The sequence below is a fragment of the Varanus komodoensis genome, unplaced genomic scaffold (genome assembly GCF_004798865.1).
Source record: "Varanus komodoensis strain SLA01 unplaced genomic scaffold, ASM479886v1 scaffold6_2, whole genome shotgun sequence".
NCBI lineage: Eukaryota > Metazoa > Chordata > Lepidosauria > Squamata > Varanidae > Varanus > Varanus komodoensis.
Window position 1 is genome coordinate 940,465 of NW_025336346.1, and position 20,376 is coordinate 960,840.

At 40.4% G+C, this 20,376-nt stretch overlaps 1 protein-coding gene across 2 annotated transcripts in view; it reads right to left on the bottom strand.

The window, feature by feature from the left end:
• Window positions 1-14,816, bottom strand: part of USP4 (ubiquitin specific peptidase 4) — a 41,718-nt gene extending 26,902 nt beyond the window's left edge. Inside the window, exons 1-11 of one of the 2 annotated variants that reach the window (XR_006416720.1) lie at window positions 14,645-14,816; window positions 14,199-14,326; window positions 12,581-12,711; window positions 10,929-11,055; window positions 9,662-9,807; window positions 8,925-8,986; window positions 6,115-6,258; window positions 4,410-4,527; window positions 3,341-3,514; window positions 2,786-2,944; window positions 1,245-1,469 (exon numbers count right to left, since the gene is read on the bottom strand). Coding sequence is in view for 1 of the 2 variants with exons in the window: in XM_044451562.1 (XP_044307497.1) it covers window positions 1,245-1,469; window positions 2,786-2,944; window positions 3,341-3,514; window positions 4,410-4,527; window positions 6,115-6,258; window positions 8,925-8,986; window positions 9,662-9,807; window positions 10,929-11,055; window positions 12,581-12,711; window positions 14,199-14,326; window positions 14,645-14,769 (1,539 nt within the window). In the remaining variant the exon portion in view is untranslated. The remainder of the gene's footprint in view (window positions 1-1,244; window positions 1,470-2,785; window positions 2,945-3,340; window positions 3,515-4,409; window positions 4,528-6,114; window positions 6,259-8,924; window positions 8,987-9,661; window positions 9,808-10,928; window positions 11,056-12,580; window positions 12,712-14,198; window positions 14,327-14,644) is intronic. The other variant, XM_044451562.1, reaches the window with a different exon arrangement.
• Window positions 14,817-20,376: the final 5,560 nt, after the last annotated feature.

Sequence of the window (20,376 nt, forward strand, 5' to 3'; positions counted from 1 at the left end):
GACACGGAACCACTGATTGGTTCCGTGTCCAATTCTCACTGTTGCTTCTTGACCCACATATAGGTTTCTCAAGAGACAAATAAGATGGTCTGGTACTCCCATCTCTTTAAGAACTTGCCACAATTTGTTGTGATCCACACAATCAAAGGCTTTAGCATAGTCAATGAAGCAGAAGTAGATGTTTTTCTGGAACTCCCTAGCTTTCTCCATGATGCAGCGTATGTTGGCAATTTGATCTCTAGTTGTTCTCCCTCTTTGAAATCCTGCCTGTGCTTCTGATAGTTCTCAGTCCACATCCTGCTGGAGCCTAGCTTGTAGGATTTTGAGCATCACTTTGCTAGCATGTGAAATGAGTGCAATGGTGCGGTAGTGTGAACATTCTTTGGCATTGCCCTTCTTTGGGATCAGAATGTAAACTGACCTTTTCCAATCCTGTGGCCACTGTTGAGTTTTCCCAGTTTGCTCGCTTACTGAGTGTAGCACTTTCACTGCATCGTCTTTTAAGATTTTGAATAGCTCAGCTGGAATACTGTCGCCTCCACTAGCTTTGTTGTTGCTCAGACTTCCTAAGGCCCATTTGACTTCACATTCCAGGATGTCTGGCTCGAGGTCAGCGACCACCCCATCGTGGTTATCAGGGATGTTAAGCATTTTCTTGTATAGTTCTTCTGTGTAATCTTGCCACCACTTCTTAATCTCTTCTGCCTCTGTTAGGTCCCTGCCATTTTTGTCCTTTTTTCATGCCCATCTCTGCATGAAATGTTCCCTTCATAGCTCCAATTTTCTTGAACAGATCTCTGGTCCTCCCTGTTCTATTGTTTTCTTCTATTTCATTTAAAGTATAAAATGCTTAATCCCATAGCTAGCCACTTTTTAATACTATTAGCAAACTACCAGCAAATGAAGTCATAACATATAATTGTTATTCTTCTGTTTCAACATAAGTAGGAGTCTAACTGCATATGAATTTCTTAGTCGGTGTTAACTGCAGTAAAGACAAGTAGGACTAGATAAAGTAGCAAGATATTGGTTAGTGTATTCCCTAAAGTTAGTATGTGGCCACAGGCAGGGAAAGACTACACCCCATAACCTTGGTTGGGGCAGAATTTTAACAATCATCCTGGTAATTTGCATGAATATTTCCATTAATTTTAAAGGGAAAAGATTGTGCAGATCATTTCACAAGTTTGGGGATATTTCAATTTTTGTTATTAGTACAGACTGACCCAAACATCTCCACTTACCTGAACAGGTTTGCGCTGAGGATCTGCAAAGACCAAGAACACTTCCATGGGTCGATCTTTCTTCAAGGGCAATGGAAGAGTTAAGTAGCAAAAGGGGTCAAAAGTTACTGAAATCTTAGAACATTTGGGGCAGACCAATGTGGATTTGAAGAGACCATGAAAAATATCTACAATAATAGAGTCATTACGTAATCGATGGTTCTCCCAAGCTTCTTTGGCTACCACCTATAAAAAAAAAAACAGATTGCAGAGAAACAGAAAAACAGTTTAATGTTAAACATTTGAGTTAATTATGAACTAAGTTCCTCAGGCAAAGCCTTTGCATTATTGGAGAATACAATGCCTTGAAGACTAGAGAGGATTTTATTTAATAATTATATTTTATACCACCCCCATAGCCCAAAGGATATAGTATGACCACCTGATCCAGAACAGCTTCCAAATAAACAAAGCCCCCAAAGCCATACATGGCTGACAAAGTGCTTCTGCTGTGCTGCAGCTGAGTCCTAAGTGAGGCTCTGGAACTTCCAGATTATAAGAGTTTAGTTGAGGCCTACTGCCATGTTGGAACACCACCTTATTTTAGCACGTAGTACCCTGAAACTGTGCTTTAGCTTGCACTGGTCTCTCAGAGACTGCCCATTTTTACTGGGCTGTTCTTCTGAAGTTTGCTAGAGATTTGTCCCAGTCTGCCTGGAGACAAAACCTAAACCAGCCAAAGCAGGAAAGCTGCTAATATCTAAAAAATATTTGGCAGGAAGCCTAGAGAGAGCCTTTTCAGTGCTGCTCTCAGGCACTGGAGCTCTTAGCACTGGACAAGAAAGGCCTATCCAGCCTTGTCCTATTTAGATAGGACTTTGGCTGAAAAGCTGACTTGTCAATATGTTGCAACTGGTTGTTTTTATTGATGCATTACCTGCCTTGCTTATGTTTCCTGTTTTCTTGTATTTTACTATTTCTCCATTTGGTGGAAACATGAGATACAATCAAACAGCTAATTCTATACAGGCCAACCCTTTTGTTTATTCTTTTATTAAGATATTTGAAAAAATACTTCAAGATAGCAGGAAGAAGACTCTGTGAGCCTATCTGGTCATAAACTATGGTTATTATTATAAATAATAATAATGTAATTAAGCTGGGCAGTTATTATTAAATCTATTAAATCCCTGGTTGTTTGAACTAGCTAGAGTTTAAATTACACAGAATTCCCTCAAGTTAGGACATAATGAGCAATCGTGGTTAGTTTAGAAATGAAAGAACATGGAGAAGGAGAGAGAAGTGTACAAGCCCAAGGTTCACCATGGCTCCTGCAGCCAATGCTAAACAATATAAACATTACGTCTAAACTAGCACTAAGTGTTCAATCTTAATAAATTGAGGAACTAGGTGGAAACACAAGGCCAAGGACAATAGTTATGGATTAGATAACTAAGAGGAAAAGCACAGAGCCTCAGTGAGAGGACAGGCAAAAAGCACTGGTCTTTCTCCTTCCACTGTTCTTTTACACCACAGTTTAAAAGACTGCATTTAGAATGTACCGAGTCAGGCCTGCCATTAGCATCCTTCAACTCCAGGTAGGGTTTCTTCTTCACTCTGTTTAGATCTTCATGTAAACCATCTAAAAGAAAGGCCAGGAGCTCCTGAGAATCTTGTTGCTGGTATCCTGAAAACTGAGGAGCAAAGCGACCAACCTGGGTCTAAAATTTAAAGGGAAAATGCAGTGAGAAAAGTTGCATGTAAACTGTGTGTAGTGAAGGCAATTATAGCCTCAGTTCTGCAGAATTCCATGCAAGGGGTTACAACTTTCCTTGGTTTCTACCAATATCATTGATCTCAAAATACAAAGTATTAATGTTCTAGCACATTCACCTTCCCCAAACTGATGGAGCTGATGGGAGTTGTAGTCTGAAATGTCTCAAAGCTTCCAAGTTGAGGAAGGCTTCACTAGCAGTTGGGATTCCTTAGGTTTTGAATTCATTCACATTTAACTTAAGCCTTTCTGACAAACTTTGAGGAATATTTTTCTTTAAGGTTTAACAGTAAAGATTTACACAGTAATGATGACATCAAAAATGACACTTTCTTTAGCTTACTTTGAACATGCGGGGGGCCACATGTGAATGCATTCCAGACCACATCTGTTTGATGAGCTCTGCATATGCTTCTGCAATTTCTCCTCTCATTCCTAGAGGATTTTCCTGATTTATTTCAGCTTCATACTCATCTTCCAAAAAATACTCAGTCAGTGGAGGTGTGTTACTCAAACACTAGAAGGACATTCAAAGACAAGAGCTACATAAGAAAATAATGTCAAAGCCAATTTTCATCCCAATGCCGACTCAAGACTTCAAACACAGAGATACAATCCATGTATTAAAAATTAATTAATGCTTAAAAACAAAAGTTCTAGAATTCATGCCCTTAGGGTCACCTTAGAGCAGGTTCCCGCTGCAATCTAGTGAAATTCCTTGGAGTACTCCAGGGGGTAGAGCTTGACCTGTGTTCACAGACTGGAGATATCAGCAGGGCTTCACACTCCAAAACTGGAGGATAAGGAGGCACAGAAGGATCCCAGGTGTTTTATCTCTGGTCAGATATAAGTGATAAGCACAACTTCTGGTTTAGTCCTTTTCTCCATGCTCAGAATGAGTGGAACAGACCTTTGTGCTTCTCTCAGCAGAGAGAAAGGAACAATGGATGTGGTGATAATAGTGAATGTGACCACACCCATTGATGTCACTTTGTCCACAGAGAGCTGTTGTGTGGCTCTGCTCCTGATGCCCACCATCCTAATCGCTCTTACCTGCAGGCCCAAAAGTGAGGCCCCCCATCTAGTGCAGTAGATGCTCACTGGCAGACCACATGCTGTGAGTATAGAAGGCCCCAAGTTCAATCCACAACATTTCCATGGAGGGCTGGTAAAGCACCATATGAAACCTTGGAGAATTTTTGCCAGTAGACAATACTGAACTAGAAGGGCCAATGTCCAACTCTGCAAGACAGCTTTCCATATTTCTCCCTGTAATGCTGCCCCTAGCAGTTATACTTATGCAGCTTTTCAAATCACATGGGAACCTTACTGATTTGTACAAGTTAAGACAAGGAAATATACAGCCCTGTACAGTGTCTCCCACTCTCAAGCAGGCTCTACCAGCACTTTACCTGTAATGCAGAGTTCATGAAACACGTATTTCCTAGATTGCTGAGGCCACAGAGGCCAGGCTGTGAGTGAAAAGTGCTTTCCCTGTTGTTGTAGGAATTGCAAGAGTAGCTAGAGCCTCTGAAAAACAAATAGCACACCAGACTTTGTGAACATTTTAGTTATCAAAATATTTACAACTAGACAAAAAGCTAGCTTAGGACAAAGCAGGTTTTCCAATTAATGCTCAGGTAACATATTTCTAGCATTTTCCAGACACTTTTCAAAGGCAGTCATGTAGAGCACGTTACTATAATTTAATCTGGATGTTACTGGCACACATCGATTGCTGTTAGGTCATTCTTCTTCCAGGAGCTGAAGCAGCTGGTAAACAAGCTTAAGCTGAATAACATGCTCCATATGAATGTTTTTCTCATATTAAAAAGTGCACATGCACCAAAAAACCCCATAATGTTGGGGAAAATGGCTTGTGGAGACCTGCACCCTCCACCTCCAATATAAATTTGTACAAGCTGAGAAGCAGGTTTAACTCCATATCTAACATTTGTGAAAATTAAGGGAAATCCCTTTCATTCAATGGAACTTTCTGTTTTTCTCTTGCAACATTCCATCCCTCCCTAATTTGCTGAAGTCCCCTAACACTTTAGAACACATGGGAGGCACAGGGGAATGAAGAATCTTTTTCACTGAAGGATTCTGCTGTTGGACGAGAGACAGTCATTTTGTTTTCTGGGCATCAGTGGTTATATAATAATCACAATGCCTTCTGCATTTATTATAACCCTCTTTGCTTTTAAGCTCTTTTCATTATTAGATACTATATTTTAGCTATTGTTCATTCTAACTACAACTAAGTGCACCACTGCCATTTTATAGTCAATATACACTTATCCCAAGAGACAACAATCTAAGTGCAATAATAATCAATAAACTAGATCAGCCTACAAATATATCAGAGCAGGAGTCCCCAACATTTTTGCATCTGTGGGCTCATTTGAGAATTTGAGAAACCATCACAAAATTGCTCCCAAGTAGGATGCCACTAGTTATACAATGACTGCCATTGAGGCCTGGCTAGTTAAAAGCTGCTAAAGAGGTTCATGTTCTGGAAAAAGAAATAATGAAAGTAGGGACTGGAATTAAGGGGGAAATAGCAAGGGTTGGGGTAGAGAACAGAAAAATAGCAAGCCTAGGAAGGGAGAGAAAGTGAACTACAACATTTTCCAAAGTTTTTATTCTGGTGGTTGGGGGGGGGGGGGGTGGTACAGAGAATGGAGAGCTTTGTGAGCATTGTTGGAGGTCCCTATGGGTACCATAGACATCACACTAGAGGGGGGCTGCATCAAAGAATCCACTTTATCCCCACCCAATTCCTGTGTATGTTGGTGTTAAATAACTATATCATGCTGCAGTGTTGTCCCATCAGCTATCATATGACAAAGGGCATGTCTTCACAGACTAATAAGCAACAAAGGAATCCTAGGAGCACTATAAAACTGAAGCCAGAAATTCTCTGAGTTCAAAATTCAAAATTATCTGAGCATTTATGTATCTATCTAAAAAGACAAGATCTATAAGGATAGTTTCCAAACAGTGGAGTTGTGACCCCCTTCAGGGCTAGACCTTATTTAATAAAGGAGAGAAAGCGTAAAAATATTCACTAATAGGAAGTTATATAAAGTACAGCAGACACATTCTTGCTCTTACCCTTTGCCAAGGCTGGAGCAGTTCAAACCATAGGAGTTATTGCTATCACCATTTGTAATACCTGAAGAGGCACCTACTGAGGAGCAAGAGGTTGCTGATGATTTTGAAGAGGTAGCTAGATTTCTGCTAGTTGCAGTGCTTGATCTGGGAGAAAGAAGAAGCAGTAATAATACTAGTTTTGTTTGTTTTCAAGAAGCCATGAAATTCTGGACTTTTAATAGAGTTTATTAGTTCTATCTGTTAGAGGTTTCCTGTATAGTAGGGCTGCAAGAATGACAGATGTCAAACTGATAAGATACATTGTATATGAAAAAGGTTGAAGTACTAGATTTCTAGTTCTACTCATTAAACCAATCTGCATGATCAAAATAAGCCACCATGACGTAACCAGATAATTTTCTTTGATTTTATTTTCCACTATCAAGTACCAGCTAGAACTTCTGTAATATTTAATGAAAAGACAGTATGGACTCCAGTACCCACTTACTAACATGGTAGAGCACACTAAATGACTCTCCAAAATTCAACTCCCAACTCTGATTAAGAGGTCTCTGAATTATTGCTGGGAAACACTTCTGCCTGAGAATCTGGCCTTGATGCAGTCAGTCATGGCAGATAATATAGGACTACACAGACCACTGATACTATCTGGTACAGGGCAGCTTGTCAGTTCCAGATTTGTATATAGTAAGCTAAGCTTAAACTAAACCATCCTGTAAAATGCTCCTTCTTAAGCCTAAAATTGATCTAGTGAATTATATTTTTGTTCTTAAAGCTGGGATAAATGATACAATAGGCACACCTTACATCCAGCATAGACCTGAAAATACAGTTTAACTGCTTCCAGCCTTTCTTAAGTGTTGACAAGATCTATGCTTTTCAATAATTTTTTCTTGTAAGCACAGTTCTGCTGGGTATGTTTATTGTTTTTGCTTAACTCTCCCTATTTAAAGGGGAGGATGCATTTTTTCAAAGAAAATCCAAGTACTAACAATATTCAAGATGAGTAGTGCACAAATTATTCCCAGCAAGATAATGTCTTGTAATTTGTCAGAACCTTCCTTAGTTATAAAAATGTTTTTATGCAATAGATATAAAACAGTCTCACATGATCTGAGTACACACTTATCAGCTCAATATTATGGACATTCACCCAGATTAGAAGAGAAGCAGATTATGCTGAACCTGAATGCGTTCTAGATTTGGTTTAATTAGTACACTTGATGACACTAAGCTCTTTACTTTCCATTTGATTCTAGGGGAAACTCTTGAGGTTCTGAGCCAATAACCAAGATTAGTGAAAGACTGAATATGGACTAAAAAATTGACACTCAGTGTGGATTAGACAGAGATACTCCTGGTCAGTAAAAATGCCAGTCATGGAATAGGGCTTCAGACCTGTCTTGGAGGGACGATTTTCTTTTGTTTCTTCGCTAGCTACTTTATGTTTCAGGTGGCAGCTGTAGGGATGGTGAACTGTACCCATTACTGGAGAAGACTATGACCTGCAGTTTTGTTGCCCCTCATGCTGGACAATGATAATGTACTCTACAGAGGGCTGATTTTGAAAAGCATCCAGAAAGCCCACCTGGACTGTTGTACTAAAAGTTCTGATCAGGGCTAGACTTGGGAATCATGTTACTCCCTTGTTGCTGCAGTTGCATTAACTCTTGATCCATTTCCTGCCTTTATTTAATATTCTGATTATCTAAATTGCCACCTTCATCAGCATGATACTAATCATCTTTAAGATCAATGGGAGGAGGGCAGTTACTCAATATATATGAGAGGTAGAATTGGCAAAGATACATGACCTGTGGAACACTCTGTTCTACGAGATCTAGCTAGTTCCTTCTCTGGCATCTTTTCATGCACTCTTTAAGACATTTTTATTCTAGCAAGCCTTTCATTTATGAAGCTATTTGTGTTCATCTGCCACCTTCTGTTTACTTCTTTTGTAGTATAATTTTTATTCTTAGTTTCTTTGCTCTTAAAAAAAATTGAACAGTTTTTGAAGTGAATAGGTAAGGTAAAAATGTGCTAGCATTATCATAAAAAGAGGGACTTGCTTACACCCTTGATAGCTAGCTGTGAAAAATTCACAGGACACATTGACAATAACATTGCTCTTATTTAGCATGACTTGGGCTCTATTAGAGTACTTCTATTAATGGTCCAGCTGTATTGAATGAGTTTCAGCTATGGAGGACATAGGCAAGGTGTTTGGATGAGTTCAACCAACTACTTGTCTGTTTGACCCTGCCCATCTAATAAAAAAAGACTGGCTGACTAGGATTGTAAATTCCTTTTTCAGAGAGGAGGAGATACCAACCTCTTTAAAGGAGGTACTGATTAAGATTCTAGTGAAGAAAACTAATTTAGACCAGATACTTCAGATTATGTTGATTTTCTAGATTCAGTTCAATCCAACTTTAGAACCAGTTTTGGAAAAAAACTACCTTGGTTGTCCTGTAGAATGCCTCTGTCAAGAGACAAACAGACATATATAGCTGCAAAGTGTCCTCCAGGTACTAGTTTTTCCTGAGTTGCTATTTCAATTTCAACATTGCCTCCAGCTAGACCTACAGAATTTTCAATCTTCCTGTTCTAAGTGGCTAACAATTTCAAACACAATGCAACATAAAAACAGCACAGAGGAAGGAGGAAAACCAAGCCAGTGATATGCCAGTTTATATACTAACATTAGCTCACACTGCCTATTCAGGCTTTAAAAAAAACTTGCTTGGAGATCAGGTTTGGGATGCCTGAACAGACCCAGAAAGGAAGAGGTATAAAAGGAAAATACTTACTTTGTCTGAGAAGATTGTCTGGGCCATGAACCATCTTCATTCTTCACTTCTACCAATACTATCTGGAAAGGTCAAGAAACAGGAAAAAGACTAAAATTAGGCAAAGGCAGTATTGCCTGTTGGACTGATGCTTTCTTTTTAATCTTTCAAAAAAATGTAGGCAAAGAAAATGCTGCCTGGAAGCAAGAACAAGGTCAAGCAATCTCCAGTCCCCTAAGCAAGCACCTCAGAGGTACGTAAGAGCCAGTGACAGGCCTTTGGCTCAACAAGAAGTTACAATTTAAGGAACTAGCACATTCACAAAGGTCAAGCTACTAAGTGCACTTTTGTGATTACAGAATGCCTTTTTCAGGCCACTAATCACAGGGGCAAGGACAGCTTCCACAGGTCAATTCTCACAAAAGCACCTCTCTGTTGCTGGGCTGTGAACGTAACAGTATTTGCATGAGGACTAGAGTGCACCTGCATTTGGTCCAATACTGTGCAATCCAGCTCAAGTTTCATATTTTGTATCACGTAATAGTTTTGATACTAATCATACAGTATATCCATTGAAATGGGCACTGCTTAAGTTAAGACATGACTAACTTGTCTATTGATTTCAATGGTTCTACTTTGTGTGACTAAATCTGGATATAAACCTTTTTTTTAAAACAGCAGTCTGATTCAAAAACCTGCAGGTGAATAACACAATATATACAGTTTTAGAAAACTGTCAAAGTAAGCAGACTTCTTACCTGTCCCTGATAGAGCCCTGCATCTTGTATAGTGCTGTCAAGTTTGCTTAGTTGCTCATAAGTATTACTTATGTATCTGCTCCACAACCTAGTTTCCTTTCCATCAGGGATACCAAACTGTTTTCGCATTTCTTTTTCAATGGCAGCTGAGAAGAAAGACAAAATTCTTACATGATGTATTTCTAGGTGGTGACAGAGATAAACATTTTTAAAAATACAAAACAATTACTTATTGCTAGTGCAAAATAAACCAGAAAGGACTTGACTGAACCTACCCACACTGGTTTTCTACAAATTTATTATCTGCCTATGAACAGAACTTGTGGCAAAAGCACATCAAAATGTCACTGAGCCATTAACTCTATCAGAGATGGAGAAGCAACTAGGACTATGCTTTAACTCAAATATTTAATAAGAAGGAGGGTCCTAGTCTCCAAACAGAATATAAACCTATTGACAGGTAGCTCATTCAGTAGGAAACTGTTCTCCATCTATGCTCATGGCTAACATGAGTAAATAATCCCCACCCCACCCCATTTTGGCTTTGTCAAATGCAGGAGGAGAAACAGCCATCCTTTACAGGTGTTTCTCCCTGGTCCTTTTCCTCCAGAAACCTCAGACTCTTCCACCCTTGAGCAGTTAATCCACTGAAGGCTGTTTGGAGCTGGCTCTTATAGGGGTAATACAGGAAAAGGTGTAGGTCCATTCTCTTCCCAATAGGTTAAGTGGCTCCTGGTCAGCACAAAGAGCAGTGGCGGTTGTCATTTCACTTATAAAAAGTCACTTGTCCTTCCTCTCTTGCTCCCTTCCCCACATCTGATGCCTGCCTGTATTTCCTCCTTTCATCCTCCCTCTACTAAGTAAACCCAATTACAGCTGCAGCACTTAGATAGTCACTCTTTAACCTAAACATGTCTTCTCTTCAAAATGCAACCAGGGTAATTTGGAGCCAAAAGAAACATACCACTGAAAGATTCTGCACACAGGAGTGCTCATACAAAAAGCAGCATATGAAACAGAGTAAGTGCTGGTTCTAAGCGTAAGTAACTGGAATGAAATAGCAATTACCTATGGATATCAAAAAACAGCATTTCACAGAAAGAAACATTTTCAGAGTTTGCTTTCATTGGAGTATGGAGAGAAATCTAGATGTTTTCCAAAGCTGTAAAATGTACCTGCACCATTAAATTCTCTAACAAATGATTACCGGACTCCAGCAGCGGATGTATTTTAAGATGTCTTACGGTATTAGTAAACAACTACTCACCAACAGTGTCTGCTTTGCTGAAATAAGAGCTCACAAGTTTAACAGGATCACTGTTCTGACACAACTTCAGCTCCAACAGATAAACCTCTACTTTACAGTGCTTCACAAACAGGCCATATTCTACAACCTATGAAAAGAAGGTTTCTTGTAAAACAGGTATAACAAATTATTCAGAAAAGAAACATTTTGCTAAAGTTTCCACAGCATAAATGGAAGAGTTCCTGAATCAAAATATTCACTTCTTAATTCGGCAGATCACAGGATTGTTTGGAAAGTTTTGAAATACGTTAAGACATCTCTAGTTCTGGCTATATGGCTCTATGTAATCCAATTATAGCCTGATCTTATGGAAATAAGATCTACTGAGTTTGACAGCAGTCTTTTTTCTATCCTGTTCTAAAAAACAGGAAAGCTGGCTATGTAAGATGCAATTAATTTTTCTTCTCACTCAGATCAGATCAATATTTTAATGCATGTATTATATTAAAATGCACTTATCCAACCTTGTCAATGTCCTGTGGTCACCCATGGCTCAATGTGGACTTTGCCATTCTTAATTAATGAATAAATTAATGAATCCTCTTTCTAACTAGGAAGCCAATGCTCCAAGTTACAAGGTGTCAGCCCTCCCAGTTCCCTCTAATTTAGAACACTGGTGTCAAGGATTGGGGCAATTATAGCAGGATTGAAAGAAGCCTATTGTACTGAGATGTAACCTTTTTAATAATAGAAATGGAAATGCTTTTGAAATTATAGATACTTGACTGTTCAATAGTTTGACCATTCAACCCCTTTAAAAATTTTTAGTTCAGTAGATTTCAGAATTTAAGATTGTATGGAAAAAACTACCAGTTTTTTAAAGACATTCTTCCCACTGAAAGCTTAATATGTAATGACACTTAAGAAATATACACACGCTCCTACATCTTTTAGTTTCAAAGTAAAAGTTTAGCAGTTCCTTGTATATGATCAGCTATTTTTTTCCAACAGAGAGCAGTAGCATATGCTTGTGAAAGCTAAAACACACTGTTCATCAATTCTCATTTCCTCCACTCAACTTCCCTCCCTCTACCCCACATGCACAGCATAGTACTTTCTTAGGATCATATTTTTTTCTATAGCATTGTAGGAAAAGGGTGTACACTATCATATGCATAGCATATTTGTATACTATGTTATATGAAATCAGTGTATATACAAGTGTTTGGAAGTAAAAACAAATGTAAAGTGGTTCTTGCCATAAGCTTAATCAACAGAGTACACAGCAACTAAGGAGAAACTTTCCATTCTGTTCACCATTAGTTAAATGAAGGAATACTCAGTGCATTCTTATGAAACTTCAAGGGATCATTGCCCATCAAAATACAAAGAAGACATTTCCCTCATTTTCAGTTTTCTGTTGCAACTGAAACATTGTACCCATTCTTCTATACCATTATTCGTCTATAAAATTATTTATATAGTGCATGTCCTTTGAGTAACACAAGAAAAACTGCATAGGGTTCCTGTGTGGGTATAAGGAGTGGCCTCAACAAACCAAACTAAGACTGTAATCTTATACATAATTAAGTAATTAAGTAGGTCCCAACAGGCTCAATTTCTGAACATATATAGGTTGTACTATATATCATACAAAGATGATTAACACTTACTTTTCTCACAATTGGCTGCTGCCCCTCTATACAGCCATACCAATTTACTAATTTATTCCAGGCTTCAGTAGGAACTAACACATAATCCAATTCATCAATGAGGTGTTCTTTCAAGGTCTGAGTTTCTGAATCTAAAAATGGAAGGAAACATAGTGGCATACAGGAAGATAGGTAACTCTTTGTGAAATCTCAAATAAAACTCATCACAAATCCATAAATACAGCGCTATCCTTCAAAATGGGAAATACTCTCAAATGCTTTTGAATATCTCCACAGGCAGTCCAAGCAGTCATATTAAAGCAAGACTTTATTAAAGTGAGTCATGTTATTAAAGGGAGATTTTACTCTGACAACTAATTTCAGGCACCTCCCTCCAGAAGAAATAAATATTTTGAATGCTGGTCAAATCAGCAAACTAGATAGTATTTAAAACTTATTGAAATTACAATGGAAAATTGGAAGATGCTTTATGTACAGTATTATGGTCTGTGAAGTATGGTTTATTGAATGCATTTACAGAACAGATTCTAACTTACTAAAATACCTCATGATGGTATACCAACTTTAGATATCGCTTGACTCCCTAACAGAAGCTGAAACCTTGAATTTAGAAGAGTTAAGAAGGGATGTCACGGAGAGGTCATTTTGGAGGGCTTTCTGACTTATACGGTTGCCATAAGTCAGAAATGACTTGATGGCACATAACAATATTTTGCTGGTATATCCAAAATAGCTGCACCTTTCTACAGCAGGTATTACTTTAACCTGTTAAGGGGTTATTTGGTATTATTTCTACCGGACTGAAAACAGGGTTCAAGACTGTGTGAGTTCTCTCCATGCTGCCATAAGAATGCTCTCTGTAGTGAGATGAGTAGTACAACACAGGAACAAGAAATCCCAAGGCCCACTGTCTCATGTCAAGAGAAGAACAAATGAAGAGGTCTTTCAGCATTAAGTAATCACCTTACCAAGGTCAGCCTGTGTTACAAGCCTACCTATGTACTGAACTAAAGAAACTGACATGGAACTAAAGATCAGAAGAACGAAGGAAAAATTTACTCCAACATATAAGGAACATTGTTCAACAAATAAGTGTAATGATTTTTAAGTTCTATGACTCACCATACAGCAAGCTAATAATGTTTTGTGACCAACTAATCAAATGACAAAAGCAGATGTACTGGTTGGTTCTCTTTTAGCTTCTATTAACAAAAAAGGAAAACCATTTTTCAGCCCTAGGCATAACTCCAGCAAAGTGAATGAATGGGAAGTGAGAAAAACTACAGGAAGAGAAGCCACAGTTGAGAAATTAATTCAAGGGTGGAACCTTTCAGCTCTGTTTCAATGCTAGTTGAGATTACAGTGGTTTCTTAAGTGAAAATCATACTAGAGACTAATCATAACCTTTCATTGCAAACAACTATTACAAGGAAAATAAAATTCTTGCTTAAGAATTAGGAAAACACATTGGCAGAAACTGGAATGGGAGAGCAAGCAGTCTCAGAACATAGTCCAGAAATGATACATGACATTTGCCCTCCTCCCACCCCTTTCCAAAAGTATGATTCCAGATTTTAAGACACAACCTATCTAATCCCTTCTTCCTGTATTTTTTTACCTGCAAAAAGCCCGGAGTTATCAATCGGTCCGGGGAAGAGATTGGGCTCGCCAACATTGTAGAGGTCCCAGCTGTCAAAAGCAACATATTTCTTCCACTGCTTGAACCACCGACTGTCAATCAGATACCTGCAGCAAAACAAAAGACATTTCAAAATACAGACCAAGCAGAGATTAAGAAAACTGCATGTGCGGACGGGGCAAGATAGTGACTCAGCAGCAGTACCGGCCGGCACCGTGATGTCCTTAGAATCCGGCGCAGGCCACCCCAGCCAGCCCGCGCGCCCCGATCCGCTGACCTCGTACGAGGCCGCGGCTGAAAATCAGCAGCCGAGCGCGGAGGGGGCACGCGCGTCCTGGCCGGGACACCCAGAGCCGCAACAAGCCTCCACGGCCTCCCCCGCGCCGTCCGCCTCGCAACCGCCGCCGGCGCTGCTCGCTCCTCACCAGGACTCCCCCGGTCGCAGAGTCGCCCCTAGCAGCGGCATGAGCTCAGCCCGCTGCGTCCCGGCATCCGGTCTCAGGCTGGCTGCGGCTCCACCGCCCTCTACCCCGACTTCGGCGGCCGCCATGACAGGAATGCGCGCTACCGGCCGGCCGTCCCCAACTGCGGGTATCCTTCCTCGCCCAGAGAAGAAGGCATTGCGCATGCGCGACGTCGTCTCCGCGCACGCGCAGATGGAACGTCAAGCGGCGGGGTGACGCTCCCTAGAAAGGACGAAGTTTCTTTCAAGTCCTGTCGCGCCGCCCGCCTGCCCGCCCGGCTATTTAGTCCCGCAGATTGAGATTTGGTTGTTCTCTGAGCAGTTTGCAACGTTAATCCTAGAATGCATTCGTATCACTGTACTACTGTTTTTGGAGGACTGTCGTGTGCGCTTCTCGTTGCCTGAACTTTGGTTGAATTATAATACTGAGTTTATTTCACAGAATTGTTTTTTGTATTTGATTTTTATTGATGTATCAAACGCTTTCTTTTCAGTAAAGTCTTAATAAGTTAGCGTCTGTTGTGAAGTCCTTTAAGTGCAGTTTATTGTAGAAATAGGGATATAAATGTCATAACAACAGTTGAAATTAAATAGACTTATGTTAGACTATATGAGCAGCAACCCTCTTGCTTAAATTGGATAGCAGTTTCTAGCTGTAAAAGGATCCTTGATTCATTCAATAGATATGTTTGTTTCTTCATATTTATTTGTCTCATTTACATTCTGCCTTTTCATTCCTCCAAGAAGCCCAAGGCTGTGTATATGAGCCTCTTCCTTCTCTTCTTCACAACACACATGTGTGGTAGGCTAGATTAAGAATCAGTGAGTGGCATAAAGTGACACCATGAATTTCATGGCCGAGTGAGAACTTGTCAGCAGTCCAAAACTCTAACCACTACACCACATTGGTGGAATAAGATGGCTATCTCAAAGCAGCAGATATTGGAATCATATGACACAATAGCCCAGTGTGCTTTGCTATTCCTGATGGGTGCTTGTGCCATGCAAACCCAGACTAACTTTCCCAGAGTTCATGGGCAACAAATCATTTTGACAACCCAAGGATTGTTGTAGGGGTCATTCTACCCATGATGGATTGAAGTTTGGACAACCCTACCCCATGGTGGGTAGGGGGAATTATTTAGTAAGCTCCATGACAAGAGTAGCAAACAGTCATGGGGCTGCTGGGAGCATGACAGTGCCACCCACCTCCATGGTGCCCAAGTTGCAATTGTGGGCACCGGCTTCCTCCCATCTTACCACTGGTACCAAGCGCCATCGTGGCCTCAACTCAGCTTTTTTCCCTTGTACTTTTGGGGGTGGGGGTGAGATTGCAAGTGTTGGCTAGCAAGCCAACTTTTGCAATCCCTGTTTTGGCAGCTATGTGCAGTATCTTCAGAGTGCCCCAGCAACACATTCGATGAGTTGCTTGTAGTTGCCAAACTGTTGTGTGATTAATTGTTTTGTGCGCATTCTCAATGTTACTTTTTTTTATTTCTTTAGTTGCAGTTCCTCATCCGTGAACTCTCGCAGTGGGCCAGTGTGGGTATTTGAAGCCTCAGAGGTGGCAATGTCTATCAGATTGCCAATCCTGGACATTGCTCAGAGGAGGCACCAAATATATTTTCCCCCTTTGAGGGACTTTTTTTACATCTGTGAAAATTATGAGCTGACAAGAAAAATCAAAGGCATGAGGTATCTTTAGCAGCAAAAAGATGTTAGGAGAGATTTAAACCCTCTTCGCAGCAGGAATGTCAATACTTTTCTCTTTTTCAATGTCTTCCAGGGAACCTATTTTGCACTTTGCCCTGAGCCCCCAGGTGACTGAGAAAATGCAAAGGTATCCTTTTTTCATGGGAAGCTTTGACAGCTTAGTTTGAAGTAGGCTGGCATTTTAGACATGGACAGCACAGCCCTATGTGGCTGCTTGCAACCCTCTGAGTCTTTGGACAATTACAGGCATCCTATGAAAGGTGGTCATTGACTATGCTAAAGCCTTTGACTGTGTGGATCACAGCAAATTGTGGCAAGTTCTTAAAGAGATGGGAGTACCAAACCATCTTGTCTGTCTCTTGCGAAACCTATATGCGGGTCAAGAAGAAACAGTGAGAACTGGACACAGAACCATTGATTGGTTCAAAATTGAGAAAGAAGTTCAGCAAGGCTGTATACTGTCACCCTGCCTATTTAACTTATATGCAGAAAAAGGCAGGGCTAGATGAATCACCAGTTGGAATTAAGATTGCTGGGAGAAATATCAACAACCTCAGATATGCAGATAATACCACTGTAATGGCAGAAAGTGAAGAGGAACTAAAGAGCCTCTTGATGCAGGTGAAGGAGGAGAGCGCAAAAGTTGGCTTGAAACTCAACTTTAAGAAAACTAAGATCATGGCATCCGGTCCCCTCACTTCCTGGCAAATAGATGGGGAAGAAATGGAGGTAGTGACAGATTTTATTTTCCTGGGCTCCAAGATCACCGCAGATGGGGACTGCAGCCAAGAAATTAAAAGACGCTCCTGGGGAGGAAAGCTATGGCAAATCTAGACAGCATACTAAAAAGCAGAGACATCACCCTGCCAACAAAAGTGCGTATAGTCAGGGCTATGGTTTTCCCAGTTGCAATGTATGGCTGTGAAAATTGGATCATAAGGAATCTCAAAGCAAACAATGATCACTCACATCCAGAGCTCCCCTAATCTGTACTTCATCTATCAGCTCCTCCCTATTAGTCAAGACCAAGTCAAGGATGTTTCCCCCCCTGTCGCCTCTCAGACCCTCTGTGTGAAAAACGCTCCCTCTATAGCTTCTAGGAAGCGACATGACCTGGCTGTCACCACCAAGTGAGTCTCCCAAGTAATATCCGGGAGACTGAAATCTCCCATAATTACTGTGTCTCTCCCCCGAGATATCCTTAGAACCTGGCCTGTCAGGACATCATCCAGGGTCTCAAGTTGACCTGGAGGGCGGTAACATACCCCCACTGTCAGATCTCTTTCCTTGTCAAAACCCCTAAGTTTCACCCAGACTGCCTCTACCAAATCCCCATCTGTGCTGCATTCTGTATCACTGCATCCTATCCCTTCCCTGATGTATAAAGCCACTCCCCCACCTCTCTTTCCCTTCCTGTCCTTTCTAAAAAGGTGATCCCCTTCTATGTTCACATTCCAGACTTGCCTTTCATCCCACCAAGTTTCTGTGATTCCCACCAGATCATACCCTCCTATTCCCAGGAGAGCTTCAAGCTCTTCCTGCTTATTACCCATGCTCCTAGCATTGGTGTACATGCACCTCAACTCCTTCCCACCGCTTCCTTTCCTTGGAGTTCCCAGCCTCCTCCTTCCTCCCATCCTCCCTGATACCTGGCACCTCTCTGTAGGAGTCCTGTCAGTCCCTGCAGTACCTCTAAAACCCTGCTCCCAGAGTCCTGATAATAATGATCATCATTATTAATTTTATTATTTGTATTGTTTTATTTGTATAAACTAGGAGTTTTGTTTTTAATAAATAAATACATTTTTAAAAACCTTTGGTACATACATCAGTTTAAGAATAAGTTGTTTTGTGATGGTTAATGAACTGCAGCTGACATGTTTTAGCTTTTTAGTATTGGCCTGTCATAGTACTATTTCCTCCTGATGCCTGCAGAGTGTTTGAATACATCACCTGCATAGTTTGTCTAAGAACAGAAAAATAACAGTGAACAGTTGGCATGAACTGCAAAACAAAATCTGTAGACAAGTAAAATTCTATTTTCTAAAAGAGATTACATTTACAGCTAAGCAATACACAGGACTACTCTACAAGGTTTTATTCATGCAGCTTAATCACAGCAGTTTGTGTCATGTGTATATTAAGGCTTTACCCCGTCAGCACAGGATGTGCCTGTAATTAATATTATGTGCACATTTTCCCTGTAGTTTATGGTGGGTGAAAGTCCTCTCTGTGATAAATGGTGAAGCTTGTGAATTTTTGCCAAGTGTTATAAAAATCCGCTGTAGTAAGTTGCTTTGGTTGAGTTTGAATTTGGTTGAGTTTGAATTTGTTTGCTGAGTTATTCCATAAAGGCCAGATTCTGTTGCCTCTTCTTGCAGCGCTCCAGTGAAAAACCTTGCTTGCATTCTCGGCAGGCTGCAATTTCCAGCCTCACTCCTGAATTAAAATATTTTTGTAAGCCTGTGGACCATGAGCAGCTTGAAACCTTTTCTGTTCAATTCTGTCTAATCCTCCATTAATCTTGTTCCTTTATCACCTTTGTAATTTCACAGCAACTCGGTTCTGAGAATGCTTGTTCAAACAACCTGTTGATTTCAGTGGGACTTGCCTCATAAATCAGTGTGGTTAGCACTTCAGTTTTATGACAGTTTAGATATGCTTAGTTCTTTCTTTATTTCCTTATGAATGGTAAGCAGCCCCCTCTCTGCCAGTATAATGTATCATCAGGGTTCAGGATTGGCGCATGTGTATCTTTTATTACAAGAAAACTGCAAAGATCAATCATACAAACCTTCAATAGCGACCATAAAATGAGGCCAACTCAGACTGCAGTCTTTATAGTAACTTTAAGAATTTGCTGCATGATTTTAGCCATCTATGTACATGAGGAGGAGGGGCTCGGTAGTGCTGGCTCCTTCATAACCTGACAGACCCTCTCTCACAAGATCAGAAGCACAGCCATGCTGGATCAGACCAAGGGTCCATTTAGTCCAGCATCCTGTTCTTCCAGTGGCCGAGCAGCTGCCCACAGGCTCCCACAAGCAGGATGAGAGTGCAGCAACAACCTTTCTGCCCATGCCCCCAGCACCTGCAGCATATAGACATATTGCTTCTGACCGTGGAGACAGCATAGAGCCATTGATAGTCTTCTCGTAAATCCATTCAATTCCCTTTTCATTAAAGCTGTCTAAATTGATGTCCATCACTACATCTCATGCAAATGAAGTCCATAGTTTAACTATGCACTGTGTGGTAAGAATCCTTTTATCTGTCCTGAATCTCCCATCTCCTTGAAAGTTTTCTTGCCTTTTTCTGCACTGTTTTCAACTCTGCAATATCCATACTTGGGCATGTGATCAGACTGGTACACAGTTGCATCCCAGATTATAAGAGCAGTATGATATTGGCGGTTTTATTTTCAGTTTTCAGTTTCTTTCCTAGTCATACCTAACCTGCAGTATGCCCTTTTCACAATAGCTGTGCACTGGGTCAATTTTTCATCAAGCAGGCCACCACTACCTGAAGTTACTGCTGAATTGGGATTTTTGCTCCAACATGCAATCCTTCACATTTGCTTACACTTAAACATTTTTACCATTTGGATACTCATTCTGTCCATCCAGAGATATCCATTTGGAACTACTCATGATCCACTTTGGTTTTACTCACACTAAATAGTTTGCTGTCATGAGCAAGCTTGGCCACTTCATTGTTCATTGCTAATTTCAGGTCACCTATGATTAAGTTGAAAAGCACTGGTATTAATACAGATCACTGCGAGACCTCCCTGTTCACAACCCTCTCTTGGAAAAATTTTTCACTTACTTCTACTCTCCACCTTCTGTTCTTTAACCAGTTATTGATCCATAAGAGGACCTCCCCTCTTCTTCTACAGCTGCCATGTTTGCTCTGGAGTCTTTGCTGACAGATGTTGTCAAAAGCCTTTTGTAAGCCCAAGTGAACAGTGTCTTCTGGATC